The sequence below is a fragment of the Motacilla alba genome, chromosome 2, assembly GCF_015832195.1.
Source record: "Motacilla alba alba isolate MOTALB_02 chromosome 2, Motacilla_alba_V1.0_pri, whole genome shotgun sequence".
NCBI lineage: Eukaryota > Metazoa > Chordata > Aves > Passeriformes > Motacillidae > Motacilla > Motacilla alba.
Window position 1 is genome coordinate 118039601 of NC_052017.1, and position 20703 is coordinate 118060303.

Sequence of the window (20703 nt, forward strand, 5' to 3'; positions counted from 1 at the left end):
CATGAGGGTATCTGTGTTTGAGAAGAGGAATCATTACCTTCCTTTTTCACTGTGCTTTCAGAACAAAGCTACTGCCCTAGGAGCATGTGGGGTAGGATGGGGGAGGACAGGTGCAGGCAGAAATTCTTTGTTCTGAAAGCTGGAAGTGCTTTTCCAAATTAAATACTCCTTCATCATGCTGTTCAGAAGACTTTCTTCTGAATCTTTTTATTTAGGCTTTCTTCAAATGCTTTCATCTGTCTTTAAACCTCTGTGGCTGAGAGATCCCAGGGGCTATAAAAATTCATTTAATGTTCTCTTCTCTCATTGAAGAGTTAATTCCTATATTGCACCCCAGTAGGAGGAATAAAGAAATTCCTGGGGTCTTGCCTATGAAAGTGACTGAGCTACTATGGCTTGAGGAATAACTGCTCATCAGCTGAGCCCTATGACAGACTAAAATTTTATGCCAGTATCAGCACAGGTGTTAACAGACAGGAACTGGTGGTTCCTGTTTCTTGGATCCATGCAGGACTGCATACAGTGGAAAGACATTTGCCACTCCTTCCCTGGGGAGTCAGCAGGGTGCCTAGCAGTCACAGGTGCAGCAGGGGATGTTTAGCTGTGAGGGAAGTGCTTGTTACCCCTGAACCTGTTCCCTGTCTATTTCAGCAAAAAGTTCAGGGGCAAGAGAAGAGCACCTCATAATCCATATCTGACCAAGGGATGCTAGGTTAAGTTAATGCATGAATTTTGCAACTGGAGCAAGCCAAGAGTGAGTGCATGATCCAGTTTTGGCTGTGCATTGTCCATAGCATTAGTAGATGACACCAGCTAAAATCAATTTAGACAGATGCGACTTAATCCAGTAGGACCTAAAACAAGTTAAATCTGTTTGCACCCAGGTTAAAATATGCTGGTTTTTATAGCTGATTTTCGTGACATCTGTGCTTTTCAATGAAGTAATTATCGTAGGACAAAGTGAGGCTGCTGTTTTCCCTAACTAGTTAAAACTGTCTTTAGGGAATTCATCTGTCTTTCAAAAGATTAATTCTTTGAGTAGCATGGGGATTTGTTGGAATCTTTAAGTGTTTCTGAAATAAAGAAAAGTGGGAATGAGGAATTAGGTGGTCTGAAAATTTGTATTATGAACATCTCATTTGCACAAAACACCATGAGATACTGGTTTTCATTGCTAGACCACTTTTGAAGGCTTCTCTTCTGACACAAGCTTTGCACTTGAAAGCTGCCTTCTTTACATCATTCATTCTTAGTACAGTAATGCTGGGATTAAGTCTTACTACAAAGTTAACTGTTCTTGCTTTGTAGTATGTTTTTGTCACATCTGTTAATTTTTATTTTTTGATGTTGTTAGTCAGGATTAGGAACTAGATATTTGATAAATAAAGGACAGCGTTGTCATAAAGGCAAGCTGATTTTCTCAGCAAGTCAATTAACTAGTCTTGGTATCTTCCGATATATTTGTACAGTTGTAGGTTGCTTCTTTATGTCTTCCCTTCTTTTCCCAGTCCATTAATAGATACAGCACTCATAGGTAAATCGAGTTTATTGAAGTGAAAAATACTTTCATAGGTAGGACTGGGAAGGAAACAGTCAGTGGTGGAAAGGACTGAAAAGCTTTAGAAAGTTGTCATGTGTTATGTATCAGAAGACTCCGTGTTTTGTATTTATGTAATGGAATTTGGCTTTCTCAGCCAGACATGGTGTTCTGCCTGCATCTCTGATGACCTACTCTTTTAGAGTGTTTCATGTGCTCTCAGGAGCAAATATTCCAATATCTCTCTGTTCCTCCTTTGCAGCTGATGAGGCCTCTCAATTGCCTGGATGAGCTGTACCGGCTGATAGGGTCCTTTATCCGATCCAAGCGCACGGCCGCCTGCGCGTACACCGCGTGCAGCGCTTCCGGCGTCGGATTGCTCTCGGTGGCGTCTGAGCTCTGCAGCAGGCTGGGAGCGTGTCACATCATCATGTGCAACAGCGGAGTTCACCGGTAGGACTGTTGGTTTTACCTCCTTTTTTTGCAGTCAGTCATTCTGTCATTGCAGATTGGAGACTGCTGCTCTTTTTAGAGATGGATCTTACACTAAATATCTAATATCTTACATGAAATAGCAAGTGCACTTGAAAGATTTGTGGAAATTCTAGAACTGTGTTTGCAGTGATTGACAGAAATGGACAGTACAATTTTTTTTTGGTTTGTGCAGTTGTAATCAGATTGTTCCCCATTCAATTCAGTAAAAGGCAGAAATCTTAATTGCTAAAGTAGAAAGAGGAGTGTTACCTAGATGAACAGTAAGTATGGTATTGAACTCTTAATACAGGCAAGAAATGCTGAACTTTTAATTTACTTTGTATGGTACGGAGAATAATAGTAGAGCTTGATTCAAGGAAACAAGTTGATTGATTCAAGGAAATAAGACACATGCATTTCTGCAGGTATCCTTATGATAACAAGAGGTTCAGCCTGAAGGACGGTTGATGTGTTTAATAAAATACCAAAAAATAGACCTATAGTCAACTGAATTTTGTCATCGACCCTAAGAGATTTTAATAGACAAATATATATATGACAATAGTACAATCAGCACAGAACTCTCTAGTACTTAATCGTATTTGTCACAGGCAGCAATATATTTACGCTCCAGCTGGGCAGATTACAATTTTTTGGGACAGTGTACCAAAAAAGCAAAGACTAAAATTTGAGAGGAGGAAAAATCCCTACTAACAAAAGAATTAACATAACAAATAATCTGATACTAAAAATATGCTCTTTTCATGAGAATTCCAAACTGTAGATCAGGGATACCAGTATGTTAAAAATGCTGCTTAGTTTCTGGTCTCTGCAAGTCCTTATTTTAGCAGACTTGGTTAGCAATACCTTGTGTCAGAATGAGCAATACTTCATCCTCATTTTAAGTGATATGCTTTCTTTCAAAGAGGTTTGAGGAAGGGAGAAGAGGCAATTGCAACATAAGCAAGGCAGATTATCAGGCATGAAAAAAAAGGAAAAACTCTATATACAGCCAAAAAAACTGAGTTGTATAAAGACAGTGTTTGCCATTTGAGAGTTGGCAACAGAGTACTTGTATTACTCTCTATCAATGATACAAGTGTACATAACATACTGTATACTGTACTTAATTTTAGGGAATAACAGGAAAAAGTTTTGTTATGTAACATCAGTCACTGTATCAGATATAGATGCAAATGCTATGGAGCATGGTCTGTCATGACACAGTTGTTTCAGAAGACCATGAGGCTCTACAGCTTTTCTCTTTGTCTTGCTTTCAGTTTCATGTCTTACATGATCAGAAAAGGCGTCAAGCATAATTCTGACGGGTTTTTTAAAGCTGAAAAAAGACTGCCTCAGTGTTTGATCACCATTTCATGAATTTGTCAGTACATTTGTGCCAAAAATTCTGATAGTTTAAGGCTGAAGTCAGAACTACCCAAATAAACTATTACCCTGTAGTGTGTGGGTCACAAATTATTCAGAATAATTTGGTGACTGAATAAGATATGGTTTGCTTAAATCTGAACATGAGCTGTTCTAAAATAAAAACTGATTCATCATCAAATTTCTGCTCAAAACTAGAGTTAATTCAAAGTAAAAACTCCTAAAATGTCTATAGAAGTGTATTTTAAAACCACAAAAAATTAGAAAACCAACATATTGGTTTTAAAGACACTATTATGAGCATGGGAATGGGATTTAAAAGTGTTATGTGTGGGTTTCTGTCTAGATGTTAAAGGATTCATCATCATCTATTTACATAAAGTAAAGGTGCAAGATGCTTTTCTCTAAAGTATGACTAGTTCTGCTTTACAGTGAGTCCATTTGAGTTTTGGTACAAGATATGCTACTTCATTTGTGCATTAATACTGCCTTTGTGGCTACCATCTGTTCAGGGAAAAAAACACCAACTCTTGGCATTATCAGAGATATTTCAAGATGGGCCCTCCAGGAAAAATGAATGGGCTACTTGAGAAATTGTAAAGGTACTCAGGAGTTTGTACCTGGAAGTTCAGAAGAAAACTCATATATTTAGAGACAAGAAGGGATTAATTTACTCATCTAAGGGAAATAAATCCATTTGAGTGGTTAAAGCTAAGAAAGTTTTTTAATAACAATTTCCTGAAACTGCTGATGCAAACTGGATGGATGGATGAAGAAGTTTTTCCTTAGCATTTGGAGTCATATAAAGTCACTTCATGTACTGTTTTCTCTTTCTGGTCTCCCTAGGACACATCTCTACAGACCAGTACTAAGTGGGCTTTGGTTTTTTGACATTCTGAAATTGCCTTTGCCCAGATAGAAAGCTTGCTTTGTTTCCAGCTGAAACAAAGTGAATTTTGCTCAGTGAATTTTGTACCCAGCATTTCTAGTGCTAAAATCTGCAGTGTTTTTGTGGACCTACTCTCCTTGCTGCTCTCAGAGTGAAACAGTCTTGCAGCAACACAAAGTCCTGTGAGGAGGGCAGAAGAGAAAAGAGTAAGATGCTGCATGTGATCAAATCCCATGGATTTTGGTTTATGTCTGCAATCTTGAAGGCTAAATTCTTCTGTTTGTTGGAGTAGTATTTCATCAGGGCAGATAATGTTGCAAAATAGTGCTCCTTAGCTTGTTAGCTAGTTCCTTAGAGTTCCAGCTGCTGATTTTCAGTTGAAGGGGATATTTATCTCTGGCTGTATCCAGCAGTGTATCTGGCTTTCTGTGCTCTTAGAAAAGAAATACTGTGAAGTCCATGATTGTGATCAGTTGCAGAACTTCACGTTGTGTGGGCCCAGATCCATGACCCCTGACTGTTTTTAACACTAGGCCATGGATACTAAATGAGTTGAAAACTGGTGTTATCTACAGATGCTATTGGATAAACAGATGGGGGAAAGATGTGAATTTTTCTTGCAGATTAAGTTTTGAAAATCTACTCATTTGTCAGTCTTGCCAGCTTAAAAATTAAGCTCAACTTGGAGCAAGGCTCCCCCATTACTTTCTTTTTAAAAGCCCTCATTTTAGCTCAGTTTCTATGATTGGTCTTTAAGGGAGTGAATGTCTGAGAGTCTCTGGAAGAGTACAGGGTGCTCTACTCATCACCAGCTTTCTTTTGTTCATGGCAAGTGGGAGCTGAGCAAGACATTAATCTGTCAAAGTTTCAATACATTTAATAGAATTGAAAAAAAAAGTATGTATGTATATACATATATATATACCTTCCCTCACTCAATTTATTCATCTCTTACTGAACTGATTGGAGAGCCCTTTCAGTGAATTTAGGTGTCATGGATTGACAAGGGGGCAGGGGGAGGTTCTGCCACTGCTCCTACTAACCAGAAGCAAGTCCCAGATAGCTTGTGAGGGAGGCACTGGGTGACAGTCCAATGCAGAAGAGGCCAAGAACTATGAAACAGCAGCTTTGTCTGCTTTGACAGTGATTGCTGATCTCTGGATCAGCAGTGTCTTGGTTTCTGACTTCTCTGTGATCCATATTAAATTGCTTTTTACGCTGCACTAGGCTAAAACAGCTTGACAGAGTTCATACTTTCATCCCTATATCCAAGATAATGCTGGGGATTTTGAATTGCTGGTGATTGCTTTTCTTTGATTTTTATTACGACAATATGTTTACCAATTTACATTAAAGCCTGCAGTCCTATATCTATTTCAGACAGCAGTTCTTTCCAAACACATTTTGAGCACCAGAAAACCAAGGATGGAGGAAAGTAAGTCCCTTTAACCTTCACTGTCCTAAGTGATGTGTGAGTGCTACAAACCTCCCCTTGGATTACCATAAACGAACATGCCTTGTTGATCAGCAAGAGGAACAGAGCTCTGAATTAATTTGAGAAATCAATAGTTTGCATTTTTATTTTACCTTTTTTATCTTTCATAATTATATTTCTGCTTGCCAGCCAGCTGTCACCCTGTAAACAACGTTCTGCTTTCTTTGCTTGTGTTCATTCTGTTTGAAGTTGCTATCAGTCTGTACAAATGCAGGTGATGAAAGGCACTTTTAAATTTTATTGAATCATGTTTCTAGCTCCTGCTTGAGGGAGAAGAGCAAGACTGCACTACACAGACATGTCCTAGCTTCTTTCTGTGCCAAAATGAAATTAGGTGCAGCAGCTGCAGAAGTCTGTTCAGGGACCATAGGCCTTACAGGCTCAAAGGAATAATCTAAAGCATCCAAATGAAACAAATCCCAACTTTATTTAAATTCTTGCATTTCCTGGAGGATCAAGGGGAAAATCTTCTATAATCTTGATGAAACCCAGAAAAATCACAGTCTTATTTTCTTTTCTGAATTTTAATTTCCCCTCCAGAAATTCTCTCCTTAGTGTTACCATCCTTCAAGCAGTGGGGTTCTGGCTGGCAGACACTTGGCTGAAGAACGAGGCAGGTTTTGCCAAGTGTTGATTATGCTGTCTCCTGTAGCTGGCAGTGGTCCTGCAATCCAGCCAAACCTGCTTCATCTTCCACATTGCAAAGCAGAGTAGCACCATAAGCTGTCCATCACGGCCAGCTGCCTTTCTGTGGATCAAATGAAACAAGGTGAAAAATAGGTACTCCGAATTTGTGGTTTTGACACTCTATAATAAGAATTCTTCCTTTTAGATTCAGAAATTTTCCTCTTAAGGATTTCGTTCTGAGCTCAACGAGTGCATGCAACAAAGAAAATCCTTGGAGTTTTGTAGCTGTATTTAGGCTATAAACTCCCCAGTAAGAAAGCTTTTGGGGATCGATGGGACTACTTACAGGAGACAGGTTAGCACAGACTGAAAAACTAATCCATACCCTTCTCCAGCCATCTGGTCTCGACTGGGCTTTTAGTCCTGCTACCTTCCCATTTAGTCAAGATTTTCTTCTATTTTTAAATGGTAGTTCTGTTAGGTCTGTCTACAATTAGTATATTTTTATGACACCATACCCACTGAGGCATAAACAAACTTCTCTTTGTGTAAAATAATTATTTAGAATAATAGAGTATTATTTAGGATAGTAGAACAGGATAATTTTGGATTTAGGATGATAGGGTATTACATTCTGTGTTGGTTACTGCCTAAAAACAACTAAATAATTTTGAAATATGTGAGAATTTGTCTTAAAATAAAATAAGCAAGACAGCACAAATAGTGCTATACTGTTCATACAGCATTAATTGTTTTATTTTGCTCTATATTTGTCTTTCATAGGCAATCTGGTACATTTTTGCTTTGTCACCTCTAGTTTATTTAATACATACACTGGATGGATTATAGTCTTACCGTTCTATTGCATGTTTTAAATTCTGAGACACTATTTTGTTCAAAATGCAATCTGAAAATGCAGAGAAGTGCATTAAATGCAGTGAGACAGAAAAGATGGATCTAAGTCATTACTAGTGTGGATTTCAAGGTGTGCTTTTTTCTATTTGGTCTTCTTTTAACATTACGGATGTTTAGTAGCAGGGTTGACACACTGCTATTACTGTGCTCTGCAGAATCATCCTTTCATGCTTCAGTTCCTGCACAATTGCCTTATCTGCAGTCCAGGTCTTAGAAACTGGTGCTTTTCATGCAAAATCTTCTACTTTACAATCCAAATAAAATAGGACCTGTTCAACAATCTGAAATTAAAAAAGTAACCAGATCTGCTTTAATTTTTGGCATAAAGAGAGGTAAATGAATAACTTGAATTATTACAAGACAAGAAGTAAATTGCAATTGTTTATGAGATTTACTTGCCTCCTTACAGAGGAAGAAGCCTTTAGTGGAAAGACTTTCTGCACAGAATGAGAGATAATGGCCAAAGCTGGGGTTTCAGATGCCTTTAGATTGTATTTGTTTATTTTTGCAAGTATGATGGAAAATGAGTAAATAAAAGGCTCAAAGTTTTGGCAATGCTGTTCTCTCATCAGGCAAAGAATATTTAATAGTGAAATTGCTTCCTTGCAACATTTCCAGCTGACTAGAGGTACTAAGATCTTACAGGAAAAATGATCGTGAAAAGATGCTCCCTGCAGTTTTTTAACACTGACAGATGATGTGCAGTGAAAAGAAGTGCCATTTCTTTTTCTTCCTAATTTTATTTTGAAAACCTCTCTGTGTTTTAAAGAGGTACTTACATTTATTTATGGAAATAGATTGGATGACAATAATCTTTATATTTACAGAAAAAAATTACCATTAATTGTGTTTCATACTTCAGTATTAAAAATTACTAATATTGAACCAAGTAACCATGATAAAAATATGTTTGTAACCTACAAAAAAAATTCATTAACCAAGGGTAGATTTGATATATGACTAATAGATACTTATCTCCCAAGAATGATTCTCTGGCTTGATAACTTCATGCCGTCTACTTCAGTAAGTCAAAAATCTATTGGTAGTTTGTGTCTGAAAATATCTGGTAGAGCTGGGTTTCATTATCTTGTCGTAGGATGGTGGAAGTATGCCTGATAAGGGAGTTGGGATATCTTTATTCTGAGGTTTGCACAATTGTGTAACCACAGTGGTGCCTTTCGTGAATGAAACCCCTGCATGCTGATGCTTAATGGATGAAGGGCAGAAAATCCCTTTGACACAGGCTGCACATGACCATTCTGTGTGGTGATGGTGAGTGTTCCACTGACAGTTACTTTTTGAAGTGTTGTTTTTGATTCAGAGTGGAATTAATACACTTCATGTGCATAATAATTGCTTTCTATATGTTAGACTGGCCTTCAGTGGATGGATTCCATCCAACACTGATTTTAAGGTGGCCTTTCCACACTGGCAACATTTCAGCTTCACAATTATTCACAAGGGACTAAAACTAAGTCCTAAACTCTAGCAGAGTTTACTGTAGTTGTGAAATACAGTATTGTAGTTTAGTGTATGATCTTCATGCTCATTTTCTCTCTAATACGTAATGGCTGGCCAAATCGACCTCTGTTGAAAAGCAAGGCTGTTCAGCAAAGTTTCAGCATAAGGGCACAGAGAATGCAAGCTTCGGTTTTACTTGCATGGAGACTATTTCCACAGTGAGAACGTCTTAGAGCTTGTGGAAGAATCTTGAATTAGGTCTGCCTATACTTTGTACACCCATTTTATTATAGTCCTGAACAACATTTGTCTTCCTTTTTAGTTTTGTTGTGTCTATTTTCTTCTTCAGATTGTTCATCAGATTCAATGCATATTACCCAGCCATCACTATTAATTATAGACAAATGCCCCAAAAAATGTTTACCCCAAATTGATTTACTTTAACACTAAGTTTTTAATTACTTTATGCACTGATTTAAAAAATATTCCTTCTATACATATTCATTGAAATTACAGCAGAAAAGAAAAAGATTACTTGTAGCGTAGTCGATGTAAAAAGTGGTCAAACATAGGAATGGTTAGCTTATGATGTACAGGAAGAAAAGTAATTAAAATAATAATAATGGCATTAAATTACATGTTGAATAGAAGCTTTAGTTTTTAATTAGACTAAGCATACATGCACCCTTTTCATATTTTTTTCCTATTCACATAGAATATAATTCATTTTGACATCTCTGACTGTGGTAACAACTAAACCAATTTGTTCCATCTCATCTTTTCTACTCAGGGCATTTTTCTAAGGGATGTTTTGGTGCATTTTTGGATGTAGAAAGGCTGAAAGTCTAATTGAAACCTGAGAATGAATTGGATGATTTAGATCCTTTTTACTCTGATAACCTAAATATGCACTTTGCTGCATGGCATCTGTGTAGGTGGTGAACACAAACTCAAAATTATTTTTTCCTTTCCAGTGACATTAGACAAGCTGTGGTGTATAATCAATTTCTCAGAAAATTTCAGTCTGTATTTGTATTTTACAACTCCATTTTTCAGGATTGATGCGCATCTGTCCAGCCGATTTGCAGTCCTTTAGTGAAAATCACATCCAGTCAGAAACAAATGGACTATTGGTGATAGAAAATCATTTAGTCTTACTTTTTCAGGCAAGTTCAGAATGGTTTGATCCAGAAGTTGTTTTAAAGTTTGTATTTAATTTTCACATCAATACTGTCATGACTGATGGGAGACCGGGGATAGTAGGCAGGAGCTGGGAGCAGCTGCAGCCCCTTCTGTTTCTTGGAAACCAAATGGATGAAATGAGGAATTCTCAGCCCTGTTGTCCTGGGAAATCCAAATGTCTCTGCCTTGCTGTTGTAATCTGTCAAGGCAGGGAATTTGTGATTCTAACTGACATAAATTCTGTGGTGATGAATTTGAGTCTTTTGTTTTTCTCACATTAAAAAAAAAAAGGGTGAGAGGAAAAGAGAGGGAGTCAGAACAGATTCTGATCTGTTTACACTGTTAAATCTATGGATTTGGGCTTTATGCTTCCCATAACAGAATGTTATGAGGGTTTTTCCCCAAATATTTTCCTTGTTTTGCTTGTCTGGGCTGATTGCATCCAAATGACCAGATACTTTCAGAGGTCAGAACTGCTTCCAGATTGCTTTGTAAACTTTAATACCATCTGTTTATCAGCTCTCAAAAATGTGGGAGAAAAGTGGATTATTACTTACTGCCCATATTTGCTGACAATCCTTGATACTGAACTTTGCTCAGGCCACCAGAAGAATTTCACAAGATGGAGAACAACCAGATTTCATATTGTTTAATGAAATTTTAGAAGTTACATTGGTTTAAATTTGCATTTGTTTAATCTCTCCATGCTTGGCAGCCCTATTGCTGAGGTACTTCCAGTTATGACTTTTCCATGTTACCATCTGATGTTTTGTGTGTGAATTTTTTCTTTCACAGCAAGTGTCTAGGGGAGTTTGATTTGTGAAAAGGGATATGTACTAATTAAAAAAAACTGTTTGAAGAGCTGGGAGAAACTACCAGTATCTAGATAAATGAGTCACTTCAGCATAGTCTCATGGAAGGTTAATATGATCAGTTTTGTTAGAAGATGCCATCTCACTGATCTGGTGTTCAACGAAAATAACACTATTTGAGTGTTGCTGATTTTTTTTTATTTAGAAAGTGGTAACCTTATCTCTTAATCACAGGACAAAAGCCATAACCTATAGTTTATATTTAACCCTGCCATTCATCAGACCTTTTATGTGCCAGAGGAGAAACACAAAATCTGGTGATATTAAATTGCACCTCTAATGAAACAGTATATTCAAATGCAATCATGTCTCTGATGCTATTTTAACAATTTTCTATTTCATCTGTTAATGAATAAGAAGGTTTTTTAAAAGAGAAAATGGATGTATGTAACCAGCATTACTCTAGGATTTCACCACAAACGTAAAATGTTCTATTGAAGAAGTGTGATATTAATTAACATCATCACTGCTGTCATCGTGAGTGCCTTTGCTGCTAATTTCATAGGACATGATAAAAATACTATCCTTAGAATTGCTATTCTTACTTGCTGTGAAGAGAGATCTTCAATTTTAGCATACGTGTTTCAGAACTGTACTGTAGTTGTTGCCTACCTCCACAGCAGCCTCTAAAACAAACCTTTATTTTGCTATTTCACTCTCTCTCTCTGCTTTTCCCACTCTGGTTATGTCTTTATGTACGCACTTGGCAGCCTTATTTCTGAATCATGGTTGGAACTGCCCAAATGTAGAGGCCTGTAATGTCCATGATCATCATTCATTTCGTCAGGTCTGGATAGGGAGCAGCTTGGCAGTCTTTTTTCAGTCACAAAATTGCACTTAATTCTTCAATATGACCTTCATTTAGAAGGTTGTTTTGTTAGTTTTGATTCACGCATGCAGAATATAATTTTTTGATACTTTCAGTCTTAGGGGTTCCAGGAAGATGGGATTTCTGGGAAACTTGGCTTAGGAACTACTTGCTTGAGAGCTGTACTTTGAGCCCATTAATACATATTATACCTACTGAGAAACTTTTTGCCCTTTTTGATTGGTTTAGATTATACCTGTCAAACTACATTTCAGACACTTTTGCTTTTTTCCACTGTCAGTAGAACAAAGCCTCCTTTGCAATCTGGTCTTGAAGGATGGATGTTTAAATTTTGGTGCTGGCAAATATTATGTATTTTGTGCTATATTTCACTTTTCAAAGACAAGATGAAAACAGTTTTTAGAATTTCTAATCTAACATTTAGCTATCTTACACCTTAATCAAACATAGAACAGAAAAGATCAATACACTTTGCCTCAAGTTAACTCTGAGGCCAGTGTATACAAGAAACTGGGGAATGAAAATTATCTCATTACTAAGGAAAATCACTTAGCTTATAAATTTTTTATGAAAGACCATTAATAAAGCTACAGATTAAATTTAGTATTCTCTATGCTCACTTCTGTGAAACTTCTTGCAGTCCAGAAATTAGCTTAAGCAGTTTTTAAAATGTGTCATTTTGGGTTTGTGTTTTTTTCAGTAAGAAAATAAGTACAGACACATTTTTTCCTCCTACAGATCTTCTGCTCAGCAAGATAAGTGTTTGATTGAAACATATTGTCTGTTCTGTGTGCATATTATAAACTACACAGAATACTTTGGTGAGGATTTTGTGAAAAGGGTGCTCAAAATTATATGTTAATAATGTGTCTTAGTTTTATTATTTGAACTTGAAAATTACAGCTTTTGTCAGGTTCTGCTGAGGTAGAATAATTTTGTGTACAACCCATCTTTCTGGTTCAAGAGATTTGATTATAGCAGTACTTTGGCTGGGAAAAGAAAAATCATCGAGCAATTTACTGGAGCAGAGTAGAGCCACTCTCACCTCTTGGGTTATAGCAGCCCTCAAACATGTTCTTTCTAAAAGCACCTGTTTCTACTCAGGTGTTTTGTCTCTATCCATGAGTTTTCTACAGCTGTGGTCTTGGTTGCATGAGAAACCAACCATTTTTTCTTGTCCTCATAACAATGAAAATCAGATGGCATGTTCAAAATTACTTTCCCTACTACTTCTTGCCTGGTGTGCTGGCAGGTTGTCTGTCCTACTGCTCTGAAACTTATCTGGTTGCTCTAAAACAACAGTGACAGGCCTTTGTGTTAGATGAGGATCCACAATCAGTTTTGGTCCTCAAGAGGTTTTTTGAAAAAATATTGGCAAAGCGGTACAGGACAATTCATTTGAGGGAATTCAGTTTTCATCTATTTTCTTTTTTGGACGGGGTAAATGTCTCTTAATTTTGCACTGCACTGATGTGCCAGGACAATAATCAAGCTAAATTAATTGTGAGAGATTGGGATCCTGATGCAAAGCCTTGGTCTTAAGAGTGGAGGGTGAGGTAGTACATGCAGAAACCATCAGGAAAGGGATTTATACAATTGTAAAATTTTTTTTTTTTCTTGGGTTGTTACTCTCCAAGTTGTGCACTTGCCAAGCCATAGTTTTTGGTGTAGGCTTTTGTGTGTTGTTTTTGTGGGTTTTGGGGAGTTGTGTTTTGTTTGTTTGGGTTTTTTTTCCTTAAGAACAAAACAAATGCATTTGATTTTAAGTCGGCAAGAACACTTGTTACACTCAAAATCTTAGAAACATTATACTGTTCAGGCTAATGCCCGCATGGGTGAGGGAGGTATAGGAGGCACATTTACTATGCAATCTTTTTATACATAATTTTTTAAAAAGAGGATTGATTTAAAAGCAGTTATTTTGAGGAGATACCAGATAGCTGACCTCTTTCCCCCATTGCAGCTGCACTCTGAGCGTCACCCTGGAGCAGGCGATCACGCTGGCCCGGAGCCATGGGCTGCCCCCTCGCTACATCATGCAGGCGACGGACGTCATGCGCAAACAGGTGAGGTGCTCGCTGTGCGGGAGCGTAGGCACACAGCTTGTGGTGACTGGGACTGGGCAGTGGGCTACAGCTGTGAAAAGCAGGTGAACAGCATTGAAAGCAATGAGACATGGAGTGCCCAGGTGCCCTGACCGATCACCAGAGGGAACTGAGGGCACACAGGTGCAATGCATGAAAAATCAGGGGTATAAAAGGTTGGGCTAATGAAAAAGAAGGGCAGATGCTTGCAGCCTTCTGATGTAATGTTATTCTGTATGGGCAGACACCTGAAGCCTTCTGATGTGATATGGTGTTACTCTGTATGGGTTGAAGCTTTCTAACATTGTATAATGGTACTCAGTGTATTATGACCGTCTCAACTGCGATGTATGCTGCAATGGGAGGCCTGCGTGCTTCCAAAGAACACACATAGTCATCAAACAGGAATGACTCGACCAAGCAGTTTTTAGCCTCCATCCTAACGTTGTGCAGTGTCTATTTGAGTCATCTTAGTTTGGGTGCTTGTCGGGATTCTGAGCCTGTGATGACTCCCGAGATGTTAGAAAGTCCTTTTTTTTCCCAGCCCCACAACCAAAGAAGAAAGTCGAGATTCCTTGGCTCTGGTTTTCAAGGTTGTTTATTTAGTACATTCTTTTTCTGACCTGCGGAGGTCTGTCTGGCAGGTTGCTTTATGGTGCACTGACCGCCCTTGGGGCGGTGTTAGTTTTTTATACTAAGAACGACATGTACTTTATTTACAATAATTTTCCAATACCTGTCACCTATGTTAGACAGTCTTTCTCTGCTCTAAACCAATCCAAAAGTGTCACCCTCACAGCAGAAGATGGAGGGCAAGAAGAAGAAGGAAGACAGGACACACCCAGATTCCTCCATCTTGCCTCTTGCACCCCCATTCTAAATCCCCAAAATTCTACTTTTTCACCCTGTGACAAATTAACTATCATTCTACTCAAACTCTTGTGGCTTGTAAATCCTCACACAAAGCTGGTAATTTTTTCCATGGGTTAAAATCCAAGGCACAGGTGCTTTTGACTCCATACCAAGGTCTCTGAGCCCCCTGCCAGGGTCTTGAGCCATCCAGGGCAGCCAGAGGAATGTCCTAGGTTCTGACAGGTGCTTTGTTGTTTGTGTTTTGGTCTTTCAGGTTTTTAAAAAAAATTTCTTCCCTTATTGTTGAAGATGTTTTATTTATTTTTTAATACAGAAACAGGCAATTTTTAACCATTTGTTTGCTTTCTCTTTTGATTTTACTAAGTGATTTTTGTATAGTAACTGCCTTGGTGTCACCTTACATCAGAATTGTCTGCTGAGTAAGACAACTTTTATCTTAATATATATGATTGATAAAAACAACTTAAGATTATTAGCTATTGCTAGTAAAAAGTGACTCATGCACTGAGTTAAGGGGAAGTATAGAAGGGAAGGAGCAAAAGAAAAATACCATGTTTTTAATTTCCAGGCAAAATTCCTGAGGACAATGTCCTTATTACAAAGCAGTGTTTTTCACTCTTTGGTCATCATTGTATTTAGGGGCTGTTGTGGTTAGACATGAACTCTTGGTGTGAAGGTATGCCAAAAATACTGGATTAAAAAGTAATATCAACTGAAAATAGGGGATACGCTCTACTGTATTAGCACAACATTTTCTAGAGTATCTCGTTATCAGAAAATATTTTCAAAAGGATGTGTCTTGGAAGAAATTCAAGGGAGTAACATGAATGGTCCAGACGTTGTTAGACAAAACTTATAAACAGAAGATTAAAGAGCTCAACCTGTTCAGTTGATGAAAGAAAGGTTGAGGGGGGACTTAATCACTCTGCATGCATATGGAACATATATCCCAGCCTGTGGTAGCTTTCAACCTTACAACAAAATCATAAGCATAATACAGGATGCACTCAATCTTGAAGTGAAAAAAAACCATAATTAAATATTGTAACAATTAATCACAGATAAGGTTCATAATTTCTGGGCTGTAGATGGCACCTAATTTATTATGTTCATTAACTTTACTACATATTTTGTGCAACAATCAGAGTTATGAAGATGATTAAAAAGCTGTACTTCTAACTTGCTATAGAGAAAAATATGTGTATGCTAGGTGTGACCTTGGGTCTGTTAAAGCAATTTTGTGGATAGTTTCAAACCATACATTTGCATCAGTTGTGTGTAAGTATTGTTGCTGAGCGTGGGTACATCAGAGTATTTAGTCTCACTCTTTTTTGTATTGGGCTTTCACTTATTTTGCTTCATAAATTAAATTTCTGTGGTGAATAATCATCCTCGAGGTTCTTGAATGTACATCTGTTCAGGAATTACAGCTTTAACTTGAATTGAAAAGAAGGCTACTGCTTTATATGGATGAACTTGCATGTATAGGTTGATATGTCTGCTCCTGAAGATTTAGACAAAAGGCAGATATGTGTATTTTGTGATCAAAAAAGATGGTTGTAGGGGTTTGCATAAATCTACTTGTAGGATGTATTCTGTCAAATGGTACATTTTCAAAATACAGTTATAGGCCATGTTAAAAAATGCTGATTCATTTTTGTAGCTTCTGCATTTATTTAATGAAAATGAATGACAAAATGAAAAAAAACACCTGACATGGTTTTGAGCAGCTGTAGCTGTACTTGCTCAAATACAGATGTGAAAAAAGGTCTTTTGATGAGGCTGCATTCTTTGAAGTAAAACAGCAGGTGATCAATAGCTGTTGAAGATACCAATATCTCAATACCACACACAGATACTGCGAAAATGTGTGCTAGTATATCTAGTCTTTTTTCACACATCCTTTCTCTTGCAGGAAACCACTATGGCATTTAATAGAGTAACAATCTTTTGTCATAATTTTCAATCAGTCTTGGAGTTCTGTAGTAGAAATATAACCCTCCATTAAATTCTAAATGTTTTGGGGGAATTTCCACAACACACTATGGTATTTTCTAGAAACCTGTTCAGATTTAATGTTTAAATTATCTGTAGGATTTAACTGTCAGGATCATAATGCAGGCCATAAAACTTGGAAGAAAAAGAAGTAAAAAGCTTCTTGGGGCTTAATGCAGAACATTTAGTTAAGAGCAGTACATGTGCCTTTTCCATATAAAGCAAACAAAAAATTTGTTATCCCTTTTACACACTAAACCTTTTGTGGAATAAAGATATTAGCACAGGGAGGTGCAAGTCAAAGGACATCTATTCCATCTGTTGCTCAGCAGCATTAACTCCTGTCAGTATCAGCTTTCCACAAGAGGAAATTATCTCTGTTTGAAGCTGATGCGTTTTCCAACTTGGTGCACCAGTGCTGAATAACCAGAGACACCTGATTGAATGGATAACCTCAGGAATTATTTTAGTTTTTAATTGAATGAGGTCAAGATCATGTTGAACAAGACTAATAATAGCTCCAACTGTACTGTTGGAACAATGTTCAAAGTAATTGTCTTGACAGTTATAATAAGATAACAAACACCTGGTCTGTGAGAACTAAAGGAAAGAGACAAACTTTTGAGAGTGGGTATGAACTTGGGTCTATGGAATGGCTTTATTTAAGCTGTTTTGATTTATTTATAGAATGGAGAAAAAATGGTCAAAACATCTGAACTATCTTTTGGTAAATTTTTTAACTTACATATAGACTCATGTAAACAACTGCACACACAAAATACTATGTAAAGCATCCTGACACCAGTGTGACTTCAGGATGCAGAAGAGTGGAGAGGACAGAAGGCTGGGAAAGGAGCTGTAGGAGGGCAGAGAGCTCTGAGGAAGAAAAGAAACTAAAAGGCTGATGAACAGAAAAGGCCAGAGGAGAATTATGTTGTCTTTCAAGTGACTAATCATATTTTCATGCCTTTTTTAAAGTATAATAACTACACTATATTTTGAGCCCACCAGGGGAAGGGAGTATGTTAGACCTGTTGTTTGCAAATAGAGATGGGCTGATTGGAGACTGCTTAGGGCACAGTGATCATGAAATTACAGTGAAATCCTGGTGAAATCAGGAGGAACCTCAATGAGACTTTTACATTGGACTTCTGGAGGGCAGACTTTGGCTGATTTAGGAGACTTATTTAGAAAGTTCCTTGGGAAGCAGCCCTTAAAAACAAAGGAGTCTGGGAAAGGCGGGCATGCTTCAAAACAGAGACCTTGTGGGCACAGGAACAGGCTGTCCCTGTGTGCTGAAAGAGAAGTCAATGAGGCAAATGTCCAGCATGGATGGGCAATGAGGTTTTGAAGGAACTCAGGAATAGAAAGAGGAAGTGTTATCTTTGGAAGGAGGGTCAGGTCTCTCAGGAAGTATTTAAGGGCATGTAGAAAAAAAAATTAGAGAGGCCAAAGCTCAGTTCAAACATAACTTGGTAATTTCAGTAAAGGATAATAAAAAAAGTTTTTGCAAATATATTAAAGGCAAAAGGAAGGGCAAGACCAACCCTTGTTCTCTACTGGATGTGGGAGGGAACTCAGTAACTGCAGATGAGAAGGCAAAAGTGCTTAACGCTTTCTTTGCTTCAGTCTTTAGTGGGAACATGGCTTGTCCTCAGGAAAAGTGTCCTCCTTGGGTTGGTAGATGGTGTCAGGGAGCAGAATTCCTGCTGTTCCCCTGTTATCCAGGAGGAGGCAGTCAGACAACTGCTAAGCCACTAAGATGCTCGCAGATCTGTGGGATCTGATGGGATACGTCCCAGGGTGATGAGGGAACTGGCAGATGAGCCTGAGAAGCTACTCTCCATCATTTACCATCAGTCCTGGCTCACTGGTGAGGTTCCAGATGGCTGGAAGCTGGCCAGTGTGATGCAAATTCACAACAAGGGTGGGAAGAAGGATCCTGGTAGTATAGACCAGTCAGCCTGACCTCAGTACCCTGTAAGGTTATGGAACAGTTTATATTGAGTGTCATCACACAGAACTTACAGATTGGCCAGGGTATCAGACCCAGCCAGCATGGGTTTAGGAGGGGTAGGTTGTGTCTGACCAACCTGGTCTCCTTTTATGACCAGCTGACGTGCCTGGTGGATGCAGGAAAGGCTGTGGATGTTGTCTATTTGGACCTCAGAAAAGGCCATTGCCACTGGCTCCCACAGCACACTCATGGAGAAGCTGGCAGCCCACGGCTTGGACAGGAGCACTCTTTGCTGGGTTAGGAACTGGCTGGATGGCCGGGCCCAGAGAGTGGTGGTGAGCTGTGCTGCAGCCAGCTGGTGGCCTGTCATCAGTGGTGTCCCTCAGGGGTCTGTGCTGGGGCCAGTTCTGTTCAATATATTTGTTGATGACATTGATGAGGGCATTGAGTCTCTCATTGGTAAATAGGCAGACAACACTAAGCTTGGAGTGTGTGTCGATCTGTTGGAAGGTAGGAGGGCTCTGCAGAGAGACTTGGAATGGTTGGATCGATGGGCAGAATTCAGTTAGATGATGTTTAATAAGTCCAACTTCTGAGTCCTGCACTTTGGCCACAATAACCCCCTGCAGTGTTATAGGCTGGGGACGGTGTGGCTGGACAGGGCCCAGGTGGAAAAGGATCTGGGGGTCGACAGCTGTGTGCCCTGGTGGCCAAGAAGGCCAATGGCTCGTGGCCTGTGTCAGGAATAGTGTGGCCAGCAGGAGCAGGGAGGTCATCCTTCCCCTGTACTCGGCACTGGTGAGGCCACACCTGGAGTGCTGTGTCCAGTTCTGGTCCCTCAGTTTGGGAAGGACATTGAGAGGTTTGAGCACATTCTGAGGAGGGCAACAAGGCTGGTGGGGGCTTGGAACACAAGCCCTGAGAGGAACAGCTGAGGGAGCTGGGGTTGTTTATCCTGGAGAAAAGGAGACTCAGGGGTGACCTTACTGCTCTCTACAACTCCCTGAAAGGAGGCTGTAGTCAGGGGGGGTTGGTCCCTTTCACCAGGCAGCAACTGACAGAATGAGAGAACACAGCCTTAAGCTGTGCCAAGGGAAATACAGGTTGCATATTAGGAAAAAGTTTTTTGTGGAAAGAGTGATAAAGTACTGGAGTGGTCTGCCTGAGGAGGTGGTGGAGTCACCATCCCTGGATGTGTTTGAATAAAGATTGGATATGGCACGCAGTACCATGATTTATTTGAAGTGTTAGGGCATGGGTTGGACTCGATGATCTTGAAGGTCTCTTCCAACCTAGTGATTCTGTGAATAATTCTCATAAGTTTTGAAATTATTTAGAGCTTTTTTATGTTTTCTCTATGTGACTGGTTTGTGCTACCCTAAAATTAGTGTGTAGCTTGAAAGTAAACCTATAATTTTTAAACATGGCAATGAGAATACTGGTTCATATATAAGCGTCCAGATTGATGGTGTCTCAGAACTGCCATCGTCTTTCACCAGTGCTCTGGCAGTACCAGTATGCAGAGGGTAGCAGTCTAGAGTCCTGTAACTCAGCTCTCCCTTATGGCCATGTGAGATAGTGTCAATTAAGAATAGAATTGGAGAAGTATAAATTAGCAGTATATTGAAATAGAAATGATATAATAATGCTCAGTGGTGACAAAAAGATGTCACGTAGCAAATTGCTAGTAATTCTTGGGGACTTTTTCCTCAAAAGAAATAAGAATTTGGTGGTTTTAAGTATGGTCTAATTTGTGTCCCAAGTAAACAATAAATTACATGATTATATAAAGCTAGTCTCCTTTTTAATTGAATGCATTTGATTTATTATGTGAGCAAGATACTAAAATTAGTTTGTCTAGTGAGTGATGCAAGTAAAAATAGGCTGGTTTTATTCTCAGAGGTAGTCACAACACTGATGTCCAGGATCAACATGTGATTAATTTAGATAGTTTTTGCAAATATATGTATATTCTGGCTCTCAAGTGCTGTTAATCATGTGCCAGTCTCAGCATGGTGAGGTTTCTTTATTATGATAAAATTTTAGAAAATAGCACTGAGAAAAGGCTACTGGAGGTGCAGAAGATCTGGACTCAACATGTCTGACTGTAACCAACATCTATCCCTA

The 20703-nt window shown here is 38.6% G+C and overlaps 1 protein-coding gene across 1 annotated transcript in view; it reads left to right on the top strand.

Moving 5' to 3' along the window:
* PREX2 (phosphatidylinositol-3,4,5-trisphosphate dependent Rac exchange factor 2) overlaps positions 1 to 20703 on the top strand; it is a 171693-nt gene that overhangs the window by 138891 nt on the left and 12099 nt on the right. The window contains exons 38-39 of the mRNA XM_038129126.1: positions 1800 to 1990; positions 13631 to 13733. Of these exons, the coding sequence (XP_037985054.1) occupies positions 1800 to 1990; positions 13631 to 13733 (294 nt within the window). The remainder of the gene's footprint in view (positions 1 to 1799; positions 1991 to 13630; positions 13734 to 20703) is intronic.